Source organism: Rhagoletis pomonella, unplaced genomic scaffold (assembly GCF_013731165.1).
Source record: "Rhagoletis pomonella isolate Grant_MI unplaced genomic scaffold, Rhpom_1.0 Rhpom_scaffold_00001, whole genome shotgun sequence".
Taxonomy (NCBI): Eukaryota; Metazoa; Arthropoda; class Insecta; order Diptera; family Tephritidae; genus Rhagoletis; species Rhagoletis pomonella.
The window spans coordinates 48854594-48875710 of record NW_023458555.1 but is presented as its reverse complement, the minus strand read 5'-3'; the positions used below and the strand labels follow the sequence as shown (position 1 = coordinate 48875710).

The 21117-nt window shown below is 38.0% G+C and overlaps 2 protein-coding genes across 3 annotated transcripts in view; one reads left to right on the top strand and one right to left on the bottom strand.

Annotated features, from left to right (window-relative positions):
• LOC118745691 (putative cysteine proteinase CG12163) overlaps nt 1-17932 on the top strand; it is a 73125-nt gene extending 55193 nt beyond the window's left edge. For both annotated transcript variants that reach the window (XM_036479282.1, XM_036479289.1), the window contains 5 exons: nt 10451-10581; nt 12168-12556; nt 12747-13095; nt 13186-13364; nt 17431-17932. In XM_036479282.1, coding sequence (XP_036335175.1) covers nt 10451-10581; nt 12168-12556; nt 12747-13095; nt 13186-13364; nt 17431-17699 — 1317 coding nt within the window. In that variant the 3' untranslated portion in view covers nt 17700-17932. The remainder of the gene's footprint in view (nt 1-10450; nt 10582-12167; nt 12557-12746; nt 13096-13185; nt 13365-17430) is intronic.
• Nucleotides 17933-18043: 111 nt separating this feature from the next.
• Nucleotides 18044-21117, bottom strand: part of LOC118745699 (tetratricopeptide repeat protein 30 homolog) — a 5676-nt gene continuing 2602 nt past the window's right edge. Inside the window, exons 3-9 of the mRNA XM_036479302.1 lie at nt 20706-21064; nt 20397-20564; nt 20047-20318; nt 19773-19969; nt 19499-19709; nt 19057-19438; nt 18044-18320 (exon numbers count right to left, since the gene is read on the bottom strand). Coding sequence (XP_036335195.1) covers nt 18190-18320; nt 19057-19438; nt 19499-19709; nt 19773-19969; nt 20047-20318; nt 20397-20564; nt 20706-21064 — 1720 coding nt within the window. The 3' untranslated portion in view covers nt 18044-18189. The remainder of the gene's footprint in view (nt 18321-19056; nt 19439-19498; nt 19710-19772; nt 19970-20046; nt 20319-20396; nt 20565-20705; nt 21065-21117) is intronic.

Sequence of the window (21117 nt, the reverse complement as noted above, 5' to 3'; positions counted from 1 at the left end):
GTAACCTCGGTATTTTTTTCAAAAAATTCTTTAAGAAACAATTTTTATTCATAAAAAACCTAATTTTTGGATGTATTTTCAAATCGGTTCAGCTCACGTAAATATTAAAATTTTTTCGAAATATTTTGGTGAAAATCTTCAAATATAATAAATTTTGTAATCCTGGTGAAAAAACAATGATGCAGTACAATGTACATAAATACATTAAAGTATACATATGTATTAAGGGGGTCCTTAAAATTGGTATGAACATCTAAATTTTGTATGAGGCAACGCTTTATTTTGTTCTAGACGCAAAGTAAACCCATCCACGAAAATTTCTAGATTTTAAAATAATTTTAGATTTTTTTTAAATCGCGAAAATTCTACAAAAACCGAATAAAACAAGTGGCGTGTCATTTGACGCCAATTTTAATTGGCTTTCCAACGAAGTACTGACTCTTATTGATCGCACTTGTAACTTTAGTCATGAATCAAATCACTAACATGTATTTGAATTGGGACAATGCTTTTTCGCCGTTTTTGCTGAGTTAATCTGCTTCTATTTAATATCCACTATTTTTTAGCTAAAATGCAGTTCATTCTCTAACAAAAACTATAAAAGCCTATAAACGCCAGTTTCAAACTTTGTAGAAAATTAAAAAATGCAACTAATTTTCCTCACAATTTCAAACAAAGTTTGAAACTTGCATTTGTATAATTTTTCTTTGAGAATGAGCCGCATTTGATTTGAAAAATAATGGAAATCAAATAAAAGAAAACCAACACAGAAAAAAACGCGAAACAGCTTTATCTCAAAAAACTGTCCAAAGAAAAAAATTAAAAATATAGTTTCTGTGGTTTTTTTCCAAATAAATAATTATTTGTAATCCAGTGGTATAGATCTTAGAAAAAATTAAAAAAATGCTGCACTTATTTCAGAATAAACTTAAACAATTGGCAGTTTTGGGGTTTAATTTTGTTTGATGAATCCACTTACAGATGACTAATTTTCAAAAATTTGTCAAGTTATCAGATTTACACCCCTATGCTGTAATCCGAATGTTCGTAGCTACGAATTCGTAGCTCTGTTCCGAAAATTCGAAAATTGATATGCTGTAATCCGATCGTAACTATCAGCGGCGCTGCCAGCTAAAAACGTGAAATTCGAAGTTCTTAATCAGCTGCTTTGACAGAAACAAATCAAAATAAATATAATCGCAAGTGAATAGTGAAATTAAAAAAAAAATAGTTGAATCATTATTTGAAAAGACTTTTCATTAATTAAGTCGAATACAAAGGATTCAGTGGCCGGTGCACTTTTGTCCCAGGAGGAAGAACACCTAACAGTTGCATTAATATACAAAGGAGACTGATAGGAGATTTTTCTGTTAGCTTAAATGATAAAATGTAAGCTCCCTCCTTTTAAGGGCCCCAATTTACTAGATATTGACCTGCTTTAATTCTTCGAACGCTTTCCCAAAATTCCAGCACATCTTCTTAGCTCCTTTTACAAAGCCTCGACCAATGTCCGGCCTTTCGCTCATGCATTCCACCAGTTTTTCGTATTGCGAGCGATTTGTTGTGATCTTCGATATGTTAATTTTGTAAACATTTAATAAACATTTTTTTTATTCACACTTCAACTTACATACATACTTTTGCGTTTACACTCTTTATTTTATTGATATTTTAACACAATTTGTTTCGCTCCGACACGAGATGCTATTCGTACAAAATTTCCGACAAATACATAAAAATGACAGCTACGTCGGGTTCAGACATACCAACATTACGAATTTCGAAGATGGCCTACGAATTTCGAAACGACAACGCGGATTACAGCATACCAATTTTACGATTCGTAGCAAAATCGAATCTACCACGGATTACAGCATAGGGGTGATAAATTTTTTCAAATCCTGGTAGCGATCCCTAAACTTTATTTTAAAATTTGGAAAATGTCTTCATTTTTTACCTAGAACTAAGTAAACTGATGCCGCATATAAAAATTTAGATCTTCATATTTTTAAGAACCACCCTAATATGTATGTTTTTCTGTGGTTATATTCTGCCTCTGCTTTTAATAAAATCATCACGCATTTATACTCTTCCGCCTCTATCTCACAACCACAAAATCAACCAAAAACCCGTTGCCACGCTCATCGCTATCACGACTGCCTCATTCGATTTTCCCGCGATTTTAATTACTGTGACACATACGGAATGAGTACGTACATACCTGGTGTTCCCTCTGATCCCCCACAGCTGCTAGCATTTAACGACCATACATATATACACGCTTTGTTTTCTAACGCTAATGGTAGGTGGCTCGAAAAATACGCCGTTTAAGCATTTATCGACGTAGCTGCCATACAGTGTTTAAAAATAGCTGTTTTTCCTGATTTTCGTTCTTATTTTTAATTAGCAAATGCGCGATTTGAAAAGCAAAAACGGTTTGTAAAGTAAAAATTCACAGCGTAGGTTGGAAACGGCTGAAGAGCAGAACCCTTCCCACACGTATATATGTATATGGAATACTTATCATTTTCGAGGTTATTAGATTTCCGATAGTTTTATTTTTCCTTCTGTGTGATCTCACAGGAAAAAAGAGTTATCTCATACATTGGCCAAATGAAGCGTACGATCTCTTAAATGTCTTTCAAATGCGGCCATTTATGTATATGCCTATCGCATTCGTTCTTGGAAAGATGTCATGGAATCTTTCCGTTGTTAATTCGTCAATTTTGCAATTCCTCTTAATATCCAAGCATTCAAGCGTCCTATATTCATTGGATTCCATAAACCTTGGCTTTCTCGATCAGCGATGTACGACATGCAGAAAGGGAATTTGCATTGCCTACGTGTGAGTGTAAAACTTTAGGCAGGTTTTCACTATGCCATATGTTTTCACGACAAACTTGTTGACATTTTTTCACGCAACTTTATCTCCTTTGCCGACTATCTTATAGGCAAAAAAACGGACAGATATTTCATATAGCAGCGCATGAAGACCTATTCTGATCTGAATTAATCTATAGACCGTTTTTAACCCTGCTATTCTAACAGAGTCACAGTGCGCCGCTAAATGCGCACCAAAAATTCGTTTCTGAGTGCTAGAAAAATACGCAAAAACTTAAAAATTTCTGTTGTAGCGGCATATTTGTGTCAGCAGCAAACTTTTATGCGCAGTAGAAATCACTGCCGTGATGAGCTACGTTCTGTGACTTTGTTAGGTCGGTGTTATGCATAAATTTTGTTTGGCAAACTGCGTGCAATTGTTGTTGCAGCAAACTCGGAGAGAGCAAGTTTGGTGACTCTCACAGACAACTTATTTTGTTTGGTCAAACTGCAGCAAATTCGGTGTTGTCATATACAAAAATTTTAGACAATTGTTGCTATACACAAAAATTGCCGTGATACCGAAAGCCAGAGAACTGAATTTATGCTGTAGGAGCTTCAAAGATTAGAGCACAGTTAGTTGCCTATATGATATCATAAAAAATATATTAATTGTGCGCGTTGTGTACATCTGAAATTCTCATTTCGTGTTGGCAATAGCCATGAAAACCATAATGAACGTGCAACCCTGTGCCAAACTCGACATAATCACCTCCGAGCAAACTAAGCAGCCGCCATTTAGTTTGGCAAACAAAAGTTTGTCTGCATAACATCGACCTTAGAATACGGCTGTTAGTCTCATTTGATAATGTGTTTTCTCTTATTTGACAGCGATAGCCATTGAATTTGACTTAGTGAAAACCCGTCTTTTGAGGGCTGCTTGACTGCCAGAGAAGCTAAAGACTCGTTTGTTCTCTCTAGGTTTCTTAGCAAGATTCCCTGCTACCTTTTGAGTGGCAAACATTTCTTCTTAATACAGCCGTAACCTGCTGATGAGTCTAGAGTGTTTAATGGCCCTCATTTAGCCATTTGAAAAGTAAATTCGTATTCCCGAGTCTTCGTGATTCGCATGTACTCTCCATTTGGACCTTTGTGAGAACCATTGAAAATTATAGGAACTCTTATTTTAGGAACGACTATTAGACTCGGGATAAATCTGCCTCACTTTCCCTTATCCGATATAAACTTTACACTGTCCCAATGCGTCCAGCATGCCTTTGACATCTGTCTTTTAGCTAACATTTTCCGGTCGATATTTGGTTCAGTTTCAATCTACGCATCACAATTGTCAAGTCCGGATCTTCCTTCTGACACTTCCGTAATTGTTCTGCCTTTCGCTATTTCCTCTCTTTATCTTGTTTGGCATTGTAACCGCCGTAAACAAAATCGTTTATTTGACTGTTTGCTCGAACCACTCTGAATACTTGCCCTTGTTTTTATAAAAGTTTATAAAAAGAACAGCAATGAACGCGCAAAGTTAAGGGTCACGGCTGGAATTTTGTACGCATTATGTGTCTAGGAAGATAGACTTGGTTTCCTCCGGCGGAAAACTTTAATTTTCATGGCTCGTGTGAATAACTATTTTGAAGATTCCTTAAAGAAGTAACGTTCTTAACTTCCAGTCAATTATCGTGAACCGTGACCTCATATTTGAGAACAGTTCAAATCAAATTTTAAGATTCAAAAATTACGAAAAATTCTTTTTGAATTTTTTCGCATATTCTCGGATATTTTTCTTGAATGTGCCAGCAAAGAATCCCTCCGATTCTTACCATAGGAGCTGTGAAACGCAGCAAAGTCTTCATTATTTGTAGCTTGCACCCTATTTACCGGATCGTAACTTAATGGAAAGTATTTAGAATTGAATTTTTGTGTACTACTTAGTTTGATAAAAGGCATCATAAAATGGTATGGAGCGGTCCTAACATACTAACAAAGGCGGCTATGACAGGTTTATATAGCGAATAAATTATCTTGGGAGAGAGGCGCCATCTCAGTTTTCTGTCAATGTTGACGCCCAGAGACTTGATCCTTTCAGAGAGAACAACGATGATTTCTGTTTTTCTAGAATTAATAGCAAGTTCGCACTAGCAGACCAGTTTATGACTAAGTTTAAGTACCATTGCCTAATATCCTGCGGGGTGTCCAGAAATTTCCCTCCGACTAAAAGTGCCACGTCGTCAGCGTGGACGATAATTCTTCCTTTCCGGCTCCTCCAAGACATCGTTTAGCACGCCAGTGCTGGCAAGAGAACGCCCTCGCCCCTACGTGGTATCTGCGTGGAATTACTCCACTTTGCTCCCAACAGTTCTGTTAGAGAGTGCGAACTCCTTTAATGAATACTGCATAGGTGCACTCGTTCGATAAAGGAATTTAATCCAACTTTATCCAACAAGATGGTTTTTATACTCAATCCGCACCTATGGTTTTGATTTAGCTAAAAATGTTGTTATTTAAAATTTGTCTTTATGCCACTTCTGGAACTACTGTAGGCGGGCGAAATGTGAATCCACATCCACGTATGGATGTACTATTTAGCCTCCTACTGCAATTGCAATTTAATTTTAATTCCATGTAGTTTTAAAATGTCTTTGTTGCTTGCAACCGTGAACATACCGAACATAACAAGGACCTATGCTGTCGTGTAAATGTAAAGACATACTCATACTCGTACATGTGAGTAGGCGTGTGTTGTTTATTTACTTGTTTTTATCGTGCGTGTAGTTTATTTGATTGTTTCTTGTTTTTATGTTCAATTATGCACTAAGTACCGCTGTTCGTAAATTCTCAAAACATCAAAGCTATAAAACGTCAATGGGTTCTTTGTTTTGGTACGCAGATATATCAGTATGTATGCACATTTATAGAAACCCTGCCGTAATAGGCCGGTCAATTTCCGAAAATGTACCATTAGTTAACCGGTTGGAATCTGATAATTATTTAAAACAGAAATTGTAGCTTTCGACTGGTACTCAACGAACTTGTCTAAAACTAGACTACAAAAGTCACTCCGCCGCCTGTCATTTGTCTTCTGTGCCAACTGATGCCAATTGGAAATGCTAAGTGAAGCCACTGGGTCCTTCCAACGAGGAGTAGGTCTTCCTCTTCCTCTGTTACCAGCATCGCGGGTCGCGTTGAATACTTTCAGAGATGGAGCGTTTCTGTCCATTCCAGCGACATAACCTAGCCAGAGGAGCCGCTGAATTTTAATTCGCTGAACTACGCTCATCGTTAAATCGTCTGTGATATTTGCCATCGCTAACGCGCAAATGTCCATAAATCTTGCGCAGAATCTTTCTCTCGAAAACTCCAAGAGTCGCTTCATCACATGTTTTCCTTGTCCATGCCTCCAGGGTGCTCAATGACCGTCAAGTACGCTAATGGATCGCTGTGAAACTGGCAAAAATATTTCTGATTTCTATAAAAAGCTACTGTTGGCATGACAACTGAAGCTTGCGATATTTTTTTTTTAGATAATTTAAATTTGAAATGTTCTTAGGTTGCTTAACCAATTGTTTCATTAATATATGTATGTACCCAATAATTCTAGAGTAAAATATAAGCATCATGGGCATCTTCTAAATTTATACTTAGAAACGTGAACTTTGGTACCAGCACCTCTTTCAGCAAGACAAAATATTTTGAAGGTGCCCCTAACCCTATCTCGGGAAAATTTTTTTTCGACCACTCTAATGTACATATACATATGTATGTGTGGACTTTTGACAAAACAACCTCTGTGCTTTCTGTAGGCTGGAATTTAGAGACAATTATAAGAAACCTCCTTTTAAAAATTTTAAATTTTTATTTAACTTTCATTAAGATATCATCTTGCACCACTCCTTTTAATGACTAAACACAAAAATATCATTCGATAGCTCAATGAATTACTGCTTTGAAGAGAAAATGACCTCACTCGACAGAAGTTGTTTTTTCAAAAGTCCACAGATATGTATGTAGGCGTCACCAAAAAATTTTCGCAAAAAAAAAAATATAAAAAAAATCGAATGATTCAATAATTAAAGGTTTGCTCATTAGTGACATTCGAGTTTTGAAACTCCCTTACAAAAGGTTGCACACACACACACACACAGTGCCTTGCTACGAGAAAACTGTTTTCTAAGCAAACCTTTTATTATTGATTCATGGGAATATGGTACAGTATGTTTGAATGTCTGAAAACTGATTGAAAAATTTTTTAGTCTCGGATAATTTGTTAGGCAAAAAATTTTCTACAACAAACTTCATTGTTATTAACTGCCGAGTTGCATTAATTTTAGCAAGGTGACTCAATCAGTCATTGTCTGTTTCGAGATTTATTGCGTTCGCTAAGCTGTCGTGCCAGTTTTTATAAGCCTTTATTTATTTGTAGCTTTACTTAAATCAATTGAATTTATGTTTGCTTCTTACAGAAAACTTTTTGTAGTTTCTATAGACATACTTCATATTACATGCCAGTATGCAGCTCTCAAGAAAATGGTCAAGAAAAATATTGCCATTATTTCGTGTGTGTGTGTCCAAGGAGTTTCGACATCTGATACTTCACAGCCTGTTGCCTCACTCTTTTATCAAGAAATAATGGAACGGGCATATATTTCCGTTGCAAACATGTGTTGCCTTGTGCTCTTTTTTCACAAAAAAAAACTTTAGAAAACCGTTGTAGAAAGCGTAGCAAATTTCTTAAGGAAATTTGACCCAAGAAAATTTCTTAGCCATTTCTTTTGCGTTATTTAATATGGCGTTTTTGTTTTTCTTGAGAGCTGCATACTGGCCTTTACTGTTAAAATCTTTTCATATTATAATACGCATGAATGACGAAACTGATGAAAAAAGTGAGTTTTCCACTTCTGTATGGGAATCACGGACCTTACAGCGAGTGAAAAAATTAAGGTGGGCTATACATGTCTTGGCGCCCTTCAAAGCACCTGGAGCAGAGGAAATCTGCCCATCTCCATACCCATATGTGGCCCTTTTTCATACCGCTGCTTAGGACTTGCTATTTGTGAGGAACTTTCCGCTACCTTAATAGAATGGAATGGTCCGATATATCGCCAAGGTGGTCTTTCTACTAAAAACTAAGCCTATCGATTTCTGCTCGAACATTCTCGAATACTTCGATACCCGGGAAAGCGGGCAACCGAATTCTCGATACAACTTCAAGTATCGCCATACTCACGAGCAATTTCAAGTAGTTATCGAGTCATACGAGCATATCGAGAGTATCAAAACAAAAAAAGCAAGTAAAATAACTAACGATTTAGCGGCCGATGTGGTGTAGTGGTTAGCAGTGTACACTACCATTCCGTAGGGACTAGTCGAGGCCAGTTTCTGACATTAAAAAAAATTAAACATAAAATAGTTTTTCGAATAACGGTCGTCTCTCGGCAGGCTTTGACAAACCTCCCAGTGTATTGTGCCATGAAAAACAGCTTCTTATAAAAATTCAATCGCCGTTCATAGTCGGCGTAATTTTGATGAAAAAATAGCTACTGGAAGCTAAATATGTATGTATAGTAGGACGAGGTATTTAACTTCGAAAAAAGTGTTTGGCATACTCGAATTTTACGTTCGATTCTAAGCAAAAATTGTAAACAAACCATATATCAAAAATGACGTTTGACCGTCCGTATTAAAAGAGAAATCAGCATGTTATAATTTTTTCTGAATGAAATTAATTTTTCTTCTACAACGAAAGTATGTAAGTAAAAGTAACAAACGTCAAACTTTGAAAACTTTGATTCCAGCATCATCTCACTATCATCGCGTCGGTTGGAAAGCAAAGACATCTGGTATTTGCAAAGCGGCTCTTTAAGGGGTGGACAATATAGACCTCAGTGGAATAGAAATGGTTTATTTTCTGGATAGAGCCGAATACTGCATTTGAAATAAATTAAAAATTTAATCGTTTAAACCCCCTTAATTAAACACACGGCATCCCTATATTGAAATCTACCATCTATGGCCTTCAGAGTCTCACAAGGAAAATTCAGAATTCCATGGATAATAAAGAGTTGATGGTAGATTGCTACCTGCAATCTGATGGTGCTTTCACGGTCGACACAGAATGTGCACGTCCGGCGCAGAGGGTCGACGTTGCCTGATGCCGTTGGATAGCAAGCCTCCGTTAATTCAGAACCATTGCATCTATTCTAGGACAGGAAAGAGTCAGATTTCGAGCAACGAAACGATGCTCCTCCCTCTATTATGGTACATCGTAGTAAACAAACTACTCTACCTTCCCAGTGAAAGAGACTTCGTTGTTCAAGGTTAAGTGGAAGACGGACCATGGCGTCGAAGCAGGGGTCTATGTTATACTACCCAGATGTCCCCTATACTCTACGTTTTATACGTTTTAAGCAGATTTCAAGTGGCTGGCTATTTTATTTTAAGCATTTCCAAGGTGGAAGTACACTCGGGGGGTAATACACTCTTTTTAGAGACCCTTATTTGAGACCCCAGGAGATCTGTGCGCTTAATGGCCGTTTTCACTGTGATTTTCAATAAAATATATAAAATAAAGTTAAGTTAAAAGGAGTTAAGTCAAACGAAGTGAAAACGCTGCTAAGAAGAACAAATGCTTGAATTATTATTTTTAAAAATCTAACTTATACCAAATTTCCACTAGGTATTGAAATGCCAAAAAATATGTGCCATTTTAAGAGTGGCATGTGGAAATGGATTAAATGACAACTTTTCTTAAAGTAATGGTACAGATATTTTTTAATATCAAACTTTGTCATTAAAATTTGTTTCATTTAATGCCTAGTGGAATTCAGGCTGAAGATATACTGAAAAACTGGGAGCCATGCCAATTATGTAGGCAATGTGAGATCGTTTATTTTCAGTTGGGCAGTATTTCAGAAAGGCTGCTTATGTACATTAGCCAAATCGAAATTAACTCTCTATATGGTTTACTTTATTTGTTTTTCGCCATTAAATATATTTCATTGAATTTTTTTTTTTAATATTTGCTTATATCTTTTTCATATGTGAATAGAATAACAAAACAATGATCAGATCTCATAGCCAAAATTATCAACAACCATTTGTTTTCATTAAGCTGCTGTGATTCAACAACTGTATGTGATTAATTGCCGGCTGTCAGCAAATTATTGTTGGCCATGAGTACATCCATATAGCCAGCAGTCCAACGAGTTGTGACTAATGAACTACAAATTTGCAATTTTTTTTGCCAAAAGCGTAAATACTCGGAACTCAACACATTAGATGCATGAATCTGCATACTAAATAAACGCAAGGGGAATAGTAAGTTTGTATTAAAAAAATATCAGAAGCAAGCTAAAAAGGAAGCGATAACCCGGAAATTTCCACAAAGCTTAATAATTAAAAAATTCACACTTAAAAGGTTTTGCTAAACACTCATAATAAGAAATCTAAAAATCAGAAAAGCATTAAAATATATCGTAATCCTGGATATAGCAAAAGTAGTCGATTAGAATGCAGTATTTTCTATAAACTTAAAACATATTTTTCACATACAAACATAAATAGTATATTTATTATTTGTAATCAATTCAATTTTATATATATATATTTTTATTTTACACAGACTCATGCTCGCGCCAAGCGTAGTAGCGGTCTAGCTGGTGGTGCTAGCAATTTGGAAAACAAGGATGCCGAGCAACGTTTGCAGGCTTCACTCGATAAATTGAGTTCCGGTGATGATGGTCCGAATTACAGGTATGTTTTTCTACGAACAGAAACCTTAGAGTGGCCCTTAAAAATAGCAACATTATGGGGCACACCCTTATTTCGATCTGCGTTCAAAATAACGATTTCGGCGAAATTTTCACAATTAAAAAAAGAGTCGCTACCAAGTCTAGAAAAAATTCACTTCGGTTTTAAATAGCAAAACTTCTACAAAATTTTGGTTCTGGCCAGCTATAACTTAGCGAATGAATGAATTTATGTAAATAAGTTTCAATAATATGTCAAATTTATCAGATTTCAAGTCAAAATTTTGTCGAATTTTTTTGATTAAAAAAATAAATAAATTTTTTCAAACTCATAAAAATATGTTTAAAATTATGAAATTTGTCTGGGTTTTGAACGTAGTTCAAATCAAAAGAGTGGCCCTATACACAATTTAGATGTTGATATTTTAAGGACCACCCTAAGAAATTTGTATGATGAACTTTTCACAAAACAATAGGAGAATTTTGTAAGTTAGAAACTGCCTCGAAAACCTCAAAACTTTGATTGAAATGAATGTGAAAATTAGGTTGCATCACTAAAAAATGTTTCGAGTTCTCCACCCGAATTATGAAACTTACATATTCAATTTAAGACTTCTGACAAAAATTGATTCGGAAAAATATTAAGATTTTTGTACGTGAGCTAGACCGATTTCAAAATAACCCTAAAAATCTCATTATTTTGATTTCGTTGATAAAATATTTTAACATTATTATATATAAATTTTACGCTTAAGCTCTTCGATCATTTGAGCTAATTTTTTAGAAAAAATATTTTTAAAACTAATCACGTAAATTTCAATATTTTGCCGGAATATTTTGGCGAAATTCTTAAAATATAATAAATTTTATATTTCCGATGGAAAATCAGTACTGATTTTTTATAAGTATGTACATTAGGGTGGTCCTTAAATGTAGTATGCCAATTTTTGCATCAGATTTCCTTAGCCTCAAACCCTACGTCGATGGTTCTATAGTCGAAGATATCACATAATTAATTTTGGTCCCGATTGAAGTCGGTTGGGGCGTGTCGCACAGGGGTCAAAGTTCAGACTACCCTATGAAGACGTCTTAACCGACTCCAATCAGGACCAAAATTTATAAGTGATACCCGCGACTTTAGTAGAACCGATTTTGGGAATTAAATGAGAAAAAATATTTTTAATTTAATACCCACGCCTTAAATTAGTTTTAATTTTTTGAGTCTCTATAGAGGACTCGCCCCCTCTGCGATACGCCTAAACCGTCTCCAATCGGAACCAAAATTTATATTTGATATCTGTGGCCGTGGTATTACCGTTTGAGGGGGTAAGACTGAAAAAAATCGTTAATTTAATTTTTTAAGGACCACCCTAGTGTACATACATTTCTGACAGGTTTTGTAAGCTTAGAGAGAAATTTTAAATTTCGACTCAAAATCTATGAATCAATTCTCCTTAATCGAATTTATTTTGTAGGCCGAGATAATAGTACAGAATCCAAAATTGTTGGCCAAAAGTTTGCAGATACAACCACATACATAAACATAAGCTCAAACTTAACCCCACCCGCCCATTTGCTTTCCAATTACAGAATTTCGCAAATATTTTCCGCCACCACCCAGGTCGTTTCGGGCACTTTAACCAAAATAGATGCTGAGCTCATTGAGGAGAACGGTGAGAAAATACGTTGCAATGTCAAAATATGGTCACAGCCATGGCTGCCCAATGGCATTGAAGTGACCTTTAAGTGTCCCAATAAAGATTTGGTGAAACGTCGTCACAGCCGCTCTGTTGAGCATCTGGAAAAGAAGACACACAAGAAACGCAATCATCACAGCTTGGACAAAACCGAACATTTGTTCAGCAAATTCCAAATTAAGTACAATCGTCGCTATCACACTGCAATGGAGCATCAAATGCGCTTGAGAATTTTCAAACAAAATTTGCAAACTATCCAAGAATTGAATCGTAATGAGATGGGTAAGTGTACATATGGTTTATGGTATTTTTTGTGTACGTTGGTTTGTGCGCGGTTGTGTATATGAGCGGGAAGCAAAAGTTTTACTTCCTCTGCTACAAACGTACGCTATCATTAAATTTCATTTCCTCGCATTCACTCTTTTCACGATTTTTTTATTTTCCCATTCTCTGTACTCTTCTGTTTTACCAGGTAGCGCCAAGTATGGCATAACTGAATTTGCTGACTTGACTAGCACCGAATACAAACAACGCACCGGTCTGTGGCAACGTTCAGTGGATAAGCCAAGCAAGAATGCACTTGCTATGGTTCCCAATGTGGAGTTGCCAAAGGAGTTCGATTGGCGAGAGAAGGGTGTTATTTCGAAGGTGAAGAATCAAGGAATGTGCGGTTCGTGTTGGGCATTCAGTGTAACGGGCAATGTGGAGGGCTTGCATGCAGTGAAGACGGGCAAATTGGAAGAATACTCGGAGCAGGAGTTGCTTGATTGCGACACCACCGATTCGGCATGCAATGGTGGTCTAATGGATAATGCTTATGAGTAAGTGTGTGTCTTGTGACGAATAGATAGATATCTAGCTATGTGGCTGCTTTCGAATGTCAATTAAATATTTTTTGTTTCAAACTTTAGAGCGATACAGCATATTGGCGGTTTGGAGTTGGAATCCGAATATCCGTATGAAGGACACAAGGACCAGTGCCAATTCAACAAGTCAATGGCGCATGTCAAAGTGAAGGGTGGCGTTGATTTGCCCAAGAATGAGTCGGCCATAGCACAGTGGCTGATTACCAATGGACCTGTGTCGATTGGTAGGTATTGTTGCTAATGTTATTTTTATTTGAAATTGAATAGGAAAGAAGATTATAAATAGAAGCGGATAATGAGGGTACTTGTTATAATAATCAGTTATCTATGTATATATATAAAAAAATAAATGGTGTTCGTTGGTGGTGCATCACTTGACGATAGCTAGACGGAGTATATGGACGCGGTCCAGACTTACATCAACCAACCAGTGGACCCGACTCTCCGAAAACTCTTTGGGGAACTTGTATGCTGCTACAACACACACACACACGACGTATCGACGAGTGATCAACGGCATTGATAGAGATTTGGCCACTCTCGCAACAACAACTACAGCCCATATATTGTAGCCGCCTAAACAGCTACCTATCTATGTAAATTCGATCCCGATATCTCCATGTCCGGCATGTAGAGACCACACCACCCCAATCATACACCCTTCAAAAATATCGAAATACGTTTCAAACTGAGTTCGAAGCAATAAAAATGACTGCAAATCATGCAAGATCATGAAGAACACGGCTACAGTATTTTCGATATCTCGTCGTAAATCTGCATAGATACCCTAAATAGGTCTCGCGGCACCTGGAAATAAGGAAGCATACTAGTGGCGGGTAAAATAGCTATGATAAAAGATGAGGAACAACAGGTTGACTAATCTAAGCAAGTGCACAATATGGCTTTTACTTTGGTCGATCAACGAAGAGCAATGGACTTCCTAGGATCTTCAAACCCAACATAGTGCTGCTCGCGGGAATATGAATGCGACACAGAACAAGATTTGGGTAGTTTAGTAAAAAAAAAAACGTTGATACAATTTTGTGTACTTCCGGAACCGTATAATAGGTATATGTAATGTTAACCTATGCTTGCCCTTCAAATAGAAGGATGGATTATAAATGATAAGTCTCCAATTCTGGCGAAAGCACTTACGCCTATGTGAAAAAACAAGAAGTGGTTAACAGTAGACAATTGCTGAGGTTTCAAACTCGTTTTTAGGAAAAAAAGGGATTAAACTATTTTGTCACAGTCACTGCCTTTCCTTTTGATCTGTCGAGGCGATAGGTTATGCGGTCTATATTATTCATTTATTTGTTTTTTTACCAATGTTCACCCAGAGAGTTACCACAACCATGAATTCTGCGCAATCTATTTATTACACAAATTGTTTTCAGAATTCAGTACGTTCCCGTGAGTGCCAAATGGGTACTGGTAGACCCCCAAAAAACATCGTGTTTGAAGGAGTCAAAAGTAAAGTTATTTATGATAAGTTTCCCGTACTGGGTTTGTTGCTGTTGTTGTAGCAGCTACTTAGCCCTGCCCTCAATAGTTGTCGCCAAGCTCAACTAACAGGAGACACAAGAAGAGTTTAGGGAGCATGAAAAGAGATGTCTCGAGTCTTGGGATGTCTATCCGCATTCCGAGAACTGGTTGGGCACATCTGGATCTCAGGTACGAATTTGACCTACTACAGTAGCCAGAGCGAAGTTGGGCTATTATGGTGCGAGTCTTCCGAGGCAGCCAAAGCTCTGCCGCGGCATTCACAGGCCGAGAGTCGGTGAAAGTCGAGGCGGACTTCCTGTGAATGTCGTGCCCATAGGTTGTTTTATGAACCTCTGGACTTCGTCCGTCAGTTCGTATAGTTGCCTAACGACGTGCCTAGCCGAGGGCTCTGCTGCAAGCACGTGTCTGCTTATATATAACTATAAGATATTAATATTTAAAAAAATCTAAAAACTGAAATTTAACCTTCTAGAATGTCTTCATTTTTCACTTGCGCCAAATAATTTTGGCATGGTTGAAATGAGCATAAAAAGTTCTATTGATCTGAATCTTTCGTTTTTGCATAGCTGAACGGCCGGTATTCTAGATTTCTTCCAGGAAATGACGAATAACTGAAATCAAAAATGCATATTTTTATGTATTGTTTAGTATTTCCATTAATACACCAAATATATTGCAAATTCGCATAAATTAATAATACACTTTTTACTTCTAATTGTATACTTTGCGTACTTTTTGTAGTACCTTTCAACTACCGTTTTCGCAAAAGGCGATCGTATTCTTCCCCTTTCTCCTACTTCCAAAATACAAATCTAGTTAAAGGAGTGTCAAATTTTAGCTGTCACAAATTACATAACCTTGTATTATTGAATCATGGTAAATTTTTTAATTCTTTTTCAGTTATGTTACCTTTTTTGATTATAAACTCAAAATTACATTTTACTTTAAAAAATATTTCATTTAATATTGTTATGTCAGTATAAAGTTCATCCATTTTAATACACATTTTTTCGTGTAAATTACTGGAATATACTTATATTTATAATTGAAGAAATATAGTATTTTTGCGTACTATATTTTTTTCCAACAGTACGTACTTAACCCTCTCCCTACAAAATCCTCAACCACACTGTTTACCACCTGGACGAAGGAGGTCAGACTACAACTGGTAATTCACGTCGATGACGAACCATTTCCGACGGTGAACAACCCGAAGATCGTCGGAGTAACTTTCGACAGTCAGCTCTCCTTCTTGGCGCATAAAACCGCAATTGTCAACAAAGTACAAAACCGCAACAAGGTCCTCAAGTCGCTAGCCGGTAGCACCTGGGACACAGACAAAGAAACGTTGCTGGCAACGTACAAGGCAATTGGCCGACCGTTTCTGAACTATACAGAGCCTGTGTGGTCGCCAGGAACCAGTAGGACGCAGTGGATGAAGCTGCAGACCTGCCCGAACACGGCACCCAGGACACCGACAGGATGCCTTTTGATGTCGCCGCAACATCACCTGCACGACGAGGCCCATATGCTCCCCGTTAAGGAGCACACAACACAACACAACACAATGCTCTGCAAGCAGTTTCTAGTTGGGAGCCACAGATGTGGTTACCCAAACAGACATATGCTTACAGAAGGGCGAGGGCCCAGGCACGTCAGGAGGCATCTCTACGAACTGACGGGCGAAATCCAGAGGTTCATCAAACATAAATAACGGCATTCACAGAAAGGCAGTCTCGAGTTATGTAGACTCTCGACCTGTGAATGCCGTTCTGGGCACACAACCACCAGACGTGGACGAGACAGAACTTCGCCTGCCTCGGGAGACTCGGGCCACAATAGCCCAACTGCGCTCTGGTTATTGCAGCAGGTTGAACTCATACATGAGCAGAATAAAGGAAGATGTTCTAAACGAATGCTCGGTGTGCGGAGAGACGCCCCATGACTCACATCATCTCTTCGCATGCCCACTGAACCCCATCCCACCCTACTGACTCCCCTGTCCCTGGGACTACCGCTAGTAGAGCTAGACGACAACAATTAAAGGACTAACCGATCTGGGCGGGATTGTTGCAGCCGCTACAACAACAACAGCAGAAATAACAACAACGACAAATTTCACCGAGAATATTGGGTCTCTTCCCAATTCCACATTATTATACTAAATATACTACCTTGCTCACCTTTAGTTTATGCACTTCATATCGATGGCTGGTGGAAGATCGATCTATCTCGGCAGCCAGTTCCAAAACGCCCTATCTGAGAAAATTTTTGAACAACGCTCTATTTCAGAAAACTATTTAAGAACACCCTACTTCAGAATTTCATTGAAGAACGCCCTATCTCAGCTTATTTTCAATTATTTTCGTTTGAGATAGGGCGTTTTTGAACCGAATTCTGAGATAGGGCGTTATTCAACCAAATTCTGAGATAAGGTGTTTTTCAATGAAATTCTGAAATAGGGCGTTTTTGAAGTGGCTGCCGAGATAGGTCGATCTTCCACTCAGCCATCGATATGAAAGTTTCATACAATCTTGAAGCAGAAATATTTCAAAGTGTGTGAACCAAAGGCGGCAGGGTAGTAAATGGGCTGTTAAACTGCATGCCCAAAATTTTCTTAAAAATTTAGATTAAAAAGCTTGAAAATTTTATGCATATTTACTACATATATAAAATTATATTTTTTTTATATATTTCCCAAATTCTACCTCATTTTGTTTTAAATGCGGTAGCAAATGTATGTCAAAAATTTTAAACCAATATTGTTTTTTTTTTTTATTTCAGGTATTAACGCAAATGCTATGCAATTCTATCGCGGTGGCGTCTCTCATCCATGGAAAGCATTGTGCTCTAAAAAGAATCTCGACCATGGTGTTCTTATTGTCGGTTATGGCGTTTCCGACTATCCAATGTTCAAGAAGACACTACCCTACTGGATTGTAAAGAATTCCTGGGGACCTAAATGGGGCGAACAAGGGTACTATCGCGTGTACCGTGGCGATAATACATGCGGTGTCAGTGAGATGGCCTCCTCGGCAGTGCTTGATGATTAAATAAATCGGCGTTAATAAAAAAAAATTACAACTTCAAGCATGCAGTTCATATAACCAAATTATTCGCCGAATAAGTGAATAAACAAAACATACAATAATTAGTATTTAGCAAATAAACTCACACATTAACCAAACACAGCATTCAAACAAAATGACAAAAGGCGCGGGAAGGGAAATTTGGAAAAGTCATCTTATCTCATTTTTAAACGCGCAAAAACTCACAAAAATAAAAAGTTGAACAGAACTAAATTAAAATTTATGATCACCTATTTGCAAGTGATCCTCAAAATATTTTATAACTCATCACTACTAACACTTACATACGAAAAACTTTGTATCGATCCTTTAATTTTCACGTATATTTTGTAATGTAATCGTTAAATTATACTCGTACATACATACATTGATATTTTATGTGAAACTACATATAAATACAAATAATAAACGTTCTTGTAGAAGTTCATAAAAAATTCCTTATTATATTGACAATTCAATGTTCATACTCGCTGAGTTTGATAAGTAATAACCGCAGCTTTCGGGCCTCCAAGCCGATGGTCAATGGATCTGCGGGCACTTCATCAGCGGCAGTGTAAATATTTGCGGGCGTGAAGAGGCCGTAAACTGGAAGAAGGCAAAACCATTTTATTTAAATTACGTACATCCATATCGTCGTTTAAAGTATCAACAAAAAGCAAAACCGCGTTGTGAGGTTGCATACATTATTTTCTAGAGAGTGAAAACACTCATATTTCAAAATTGTTCTCTTTTTTATAAAGCAATCACATTTCTGGCTAGTACATTTCAGAAAGAATGGTAAACCTTCGTAAAATCCATTTGCCGGCCGGAGGTGGGGTAAAACTTTAGGTCCCACCGTTCGTGTAACAAAATCAAGAGCCACCCACAAATTGGAGGAGAGACTGGGCCAAATCTTTAGCAAATTGTAAGCGCCAAAATATTGGGGCATATTTATAGTCAAAATAAAGTCGAGTCTAAAGTTAGTTGGCTGCTTTTTGGCATAATTATCACTATTTGTCAAAAAATCTATAGCAGTTTCCAAGCTGACATCCGTAATTTAACTAAAGCAGCTGAGTCGGTTAGGGATCCAACCGCTTAAAACTTTTCAACTACAGATTTTCTACTGGGCTGCACAAAGCAGCCAAAAATTTTCTGCTGGAAAAACGCAAATTTTACTCGTACCCACAAATAAGCTGCTTACACACCAAAAATGTGCGATGACTTAGAACTTGTTGTTGTTGCCAATTTGTATTTACCTACAACAAATCCTTTTTTCTGTTTTACTTAATATCCTTTTTTGCTTGCCTTTTCTTTATTGGAATTTATCAATAATTTTTCTTACCTTCACAAGTTTTCAAGAAATTCATCACTTCCTGCACAGCCGGATATGGTAAAATAATATTCTGCTTCGCCATACCTGTCAGCAGTCCCAACACGCAGCGCTTCACATGCAGCCAAGTATCGGCATAGAGCCGCGCACCATTACCACCCTCGAGTGCGTGTGCGATGCGCGACAAACCGAATTCATAATTGGATTTGGCGCAATAAAGGGTGCCTACAACCAAATTGACAATACACAAATGATGATACTGCTTGCCCGTATTGCCCTTTAACTCCTCAGCCTTCTCTACTTTGCGCATCAATTCCTCGGCTTCCTCATTTTGAAAGGTCATGATGTAGGAGACGCACAGATTAGCCAACACGGCGGCTGGTACGGACATTATCTATAAGCAGCTGAAGATTATTAAGAAATAATGTTGCAACTGATACGGAAAACTACTCACATCATCATTGTGCTGGCGTACGATAGGCTCATAGAAGGCAGCCGACTCCTTGTACTTGTCGCCTTGCATGAAGAGCACATGGCCGGCATTGAGACGCCATACAGAGTTCTCCGAACAGAATTCAGCGCTTGCGCGAAACTCACGCTCCGCGCCCACAAAGTCATCGTCGCGCCAGTAAATCCAAGCGCGCGCCAATACAACGGGCATATAACTGGGGAAAGTTGCATTTTAAAAAGATCTTGATACGTCAAAATCAATCAATAAAATTGCCTACAGTTCCAAAGCATTCTCGTAGTCCTGCAAAGCGCTGCGCAGTGCCGTCTGATCGGTAGTGCCGCGCATCTCTTGCACTTTAGCGGCCAGACTGCGTAGCTTACCAGCCAAGCTAGACGCTAGTACGCCTAGTTTCTTCTCCGCCAATTCCGGGGAAGTTTGCGCGGTTATCAAGGCATCTAACAGCTCGTAGAGGTACTGGTTTTCAGCGAGAAGAAAAGAGCGTTTCAAATTAAAGAAAATTAAAAGAATAAAATACAATTATTCCCCCTTACCTGCGACAGATACTTATAGGTCAGATCTGTATGCTCCGCTAGTATATCCGCTGCCATTTCGTACATCTCGTTCTTACAGCAAATTAATAAAATGTTGGCGAACGTCTCCTTCGGACAGGCGGGCGGTCCGAGTTGCAGTAGGAATGCTAATTTACGCAAACCAGCCACAGCGCCCTTGGGATCAGTCAGCGCCATATTATGCAACGTAACCGGATCTAGCTCACTCTCAGAACGTGGTGGCAAATCTAAAAGCGCATCATGTGCGGCATCAGCTGGGATACGCAAAAGTGTAGTAGAAGACAAGCACATAATTAACATCTCCACTTGATTCATTTCCACGAACTACCCACTATTGCCATCCTGATACTCGATAGCCGCTTTCAAATTCAGCGCTTGTGTTATGCCGGATATGGCCATGGTAATTGGATTTCCCACACTGCGTGCACTGCCATCCGTATCGATTTGTGCGCCAATGCCCAACTCCGGATGATTGCGTATGCCACGGTCCACAATCTCCGCTAATGGATTTTGCAGTATAAAAAACATGAAGAAAATAGATAAAGAAGAAACGGTAGAGAAGGAAATAACACAACAAAACAATCAATTTAAATTTAGCTTCTTGTCATCGCCCCTCCCGCACTTCCCTCTACTTCACTTACAAGTATACTCAATGGCTTGCGTCTTCTCCTTTTTGTGATAGTGCGACAACGCTAAATTGTAAGCCACTAGCGGATTAAAACCGCCCACTTTTAAGGCGTTCGAGAAGCGTTGCACAGCATTCTCGTATTGGTCGGCGTGAAAGAGTAGGCAACCCTCATCGTTGAGTGTGTCCGCATTGCCAGTCCCACGTTGATTCAATATACTCTGTGCGCCCGCAAAGTCCTCACTTGAGTAGAGTATGGCACTTTGCAATTGCAGGCAGGACTCCCGCAGTCCCTCGTGGTCGCTGATTTGTTTTAATGCGCGCAAAGCATCGCTGAAAATACCTGCCTGGTACAAGGACTGCGCGTAGTAAAATCTAAGATGGAGTTTTTTCATTAAGTCGCTTCTCTTTTGCACTGAATTTAATCC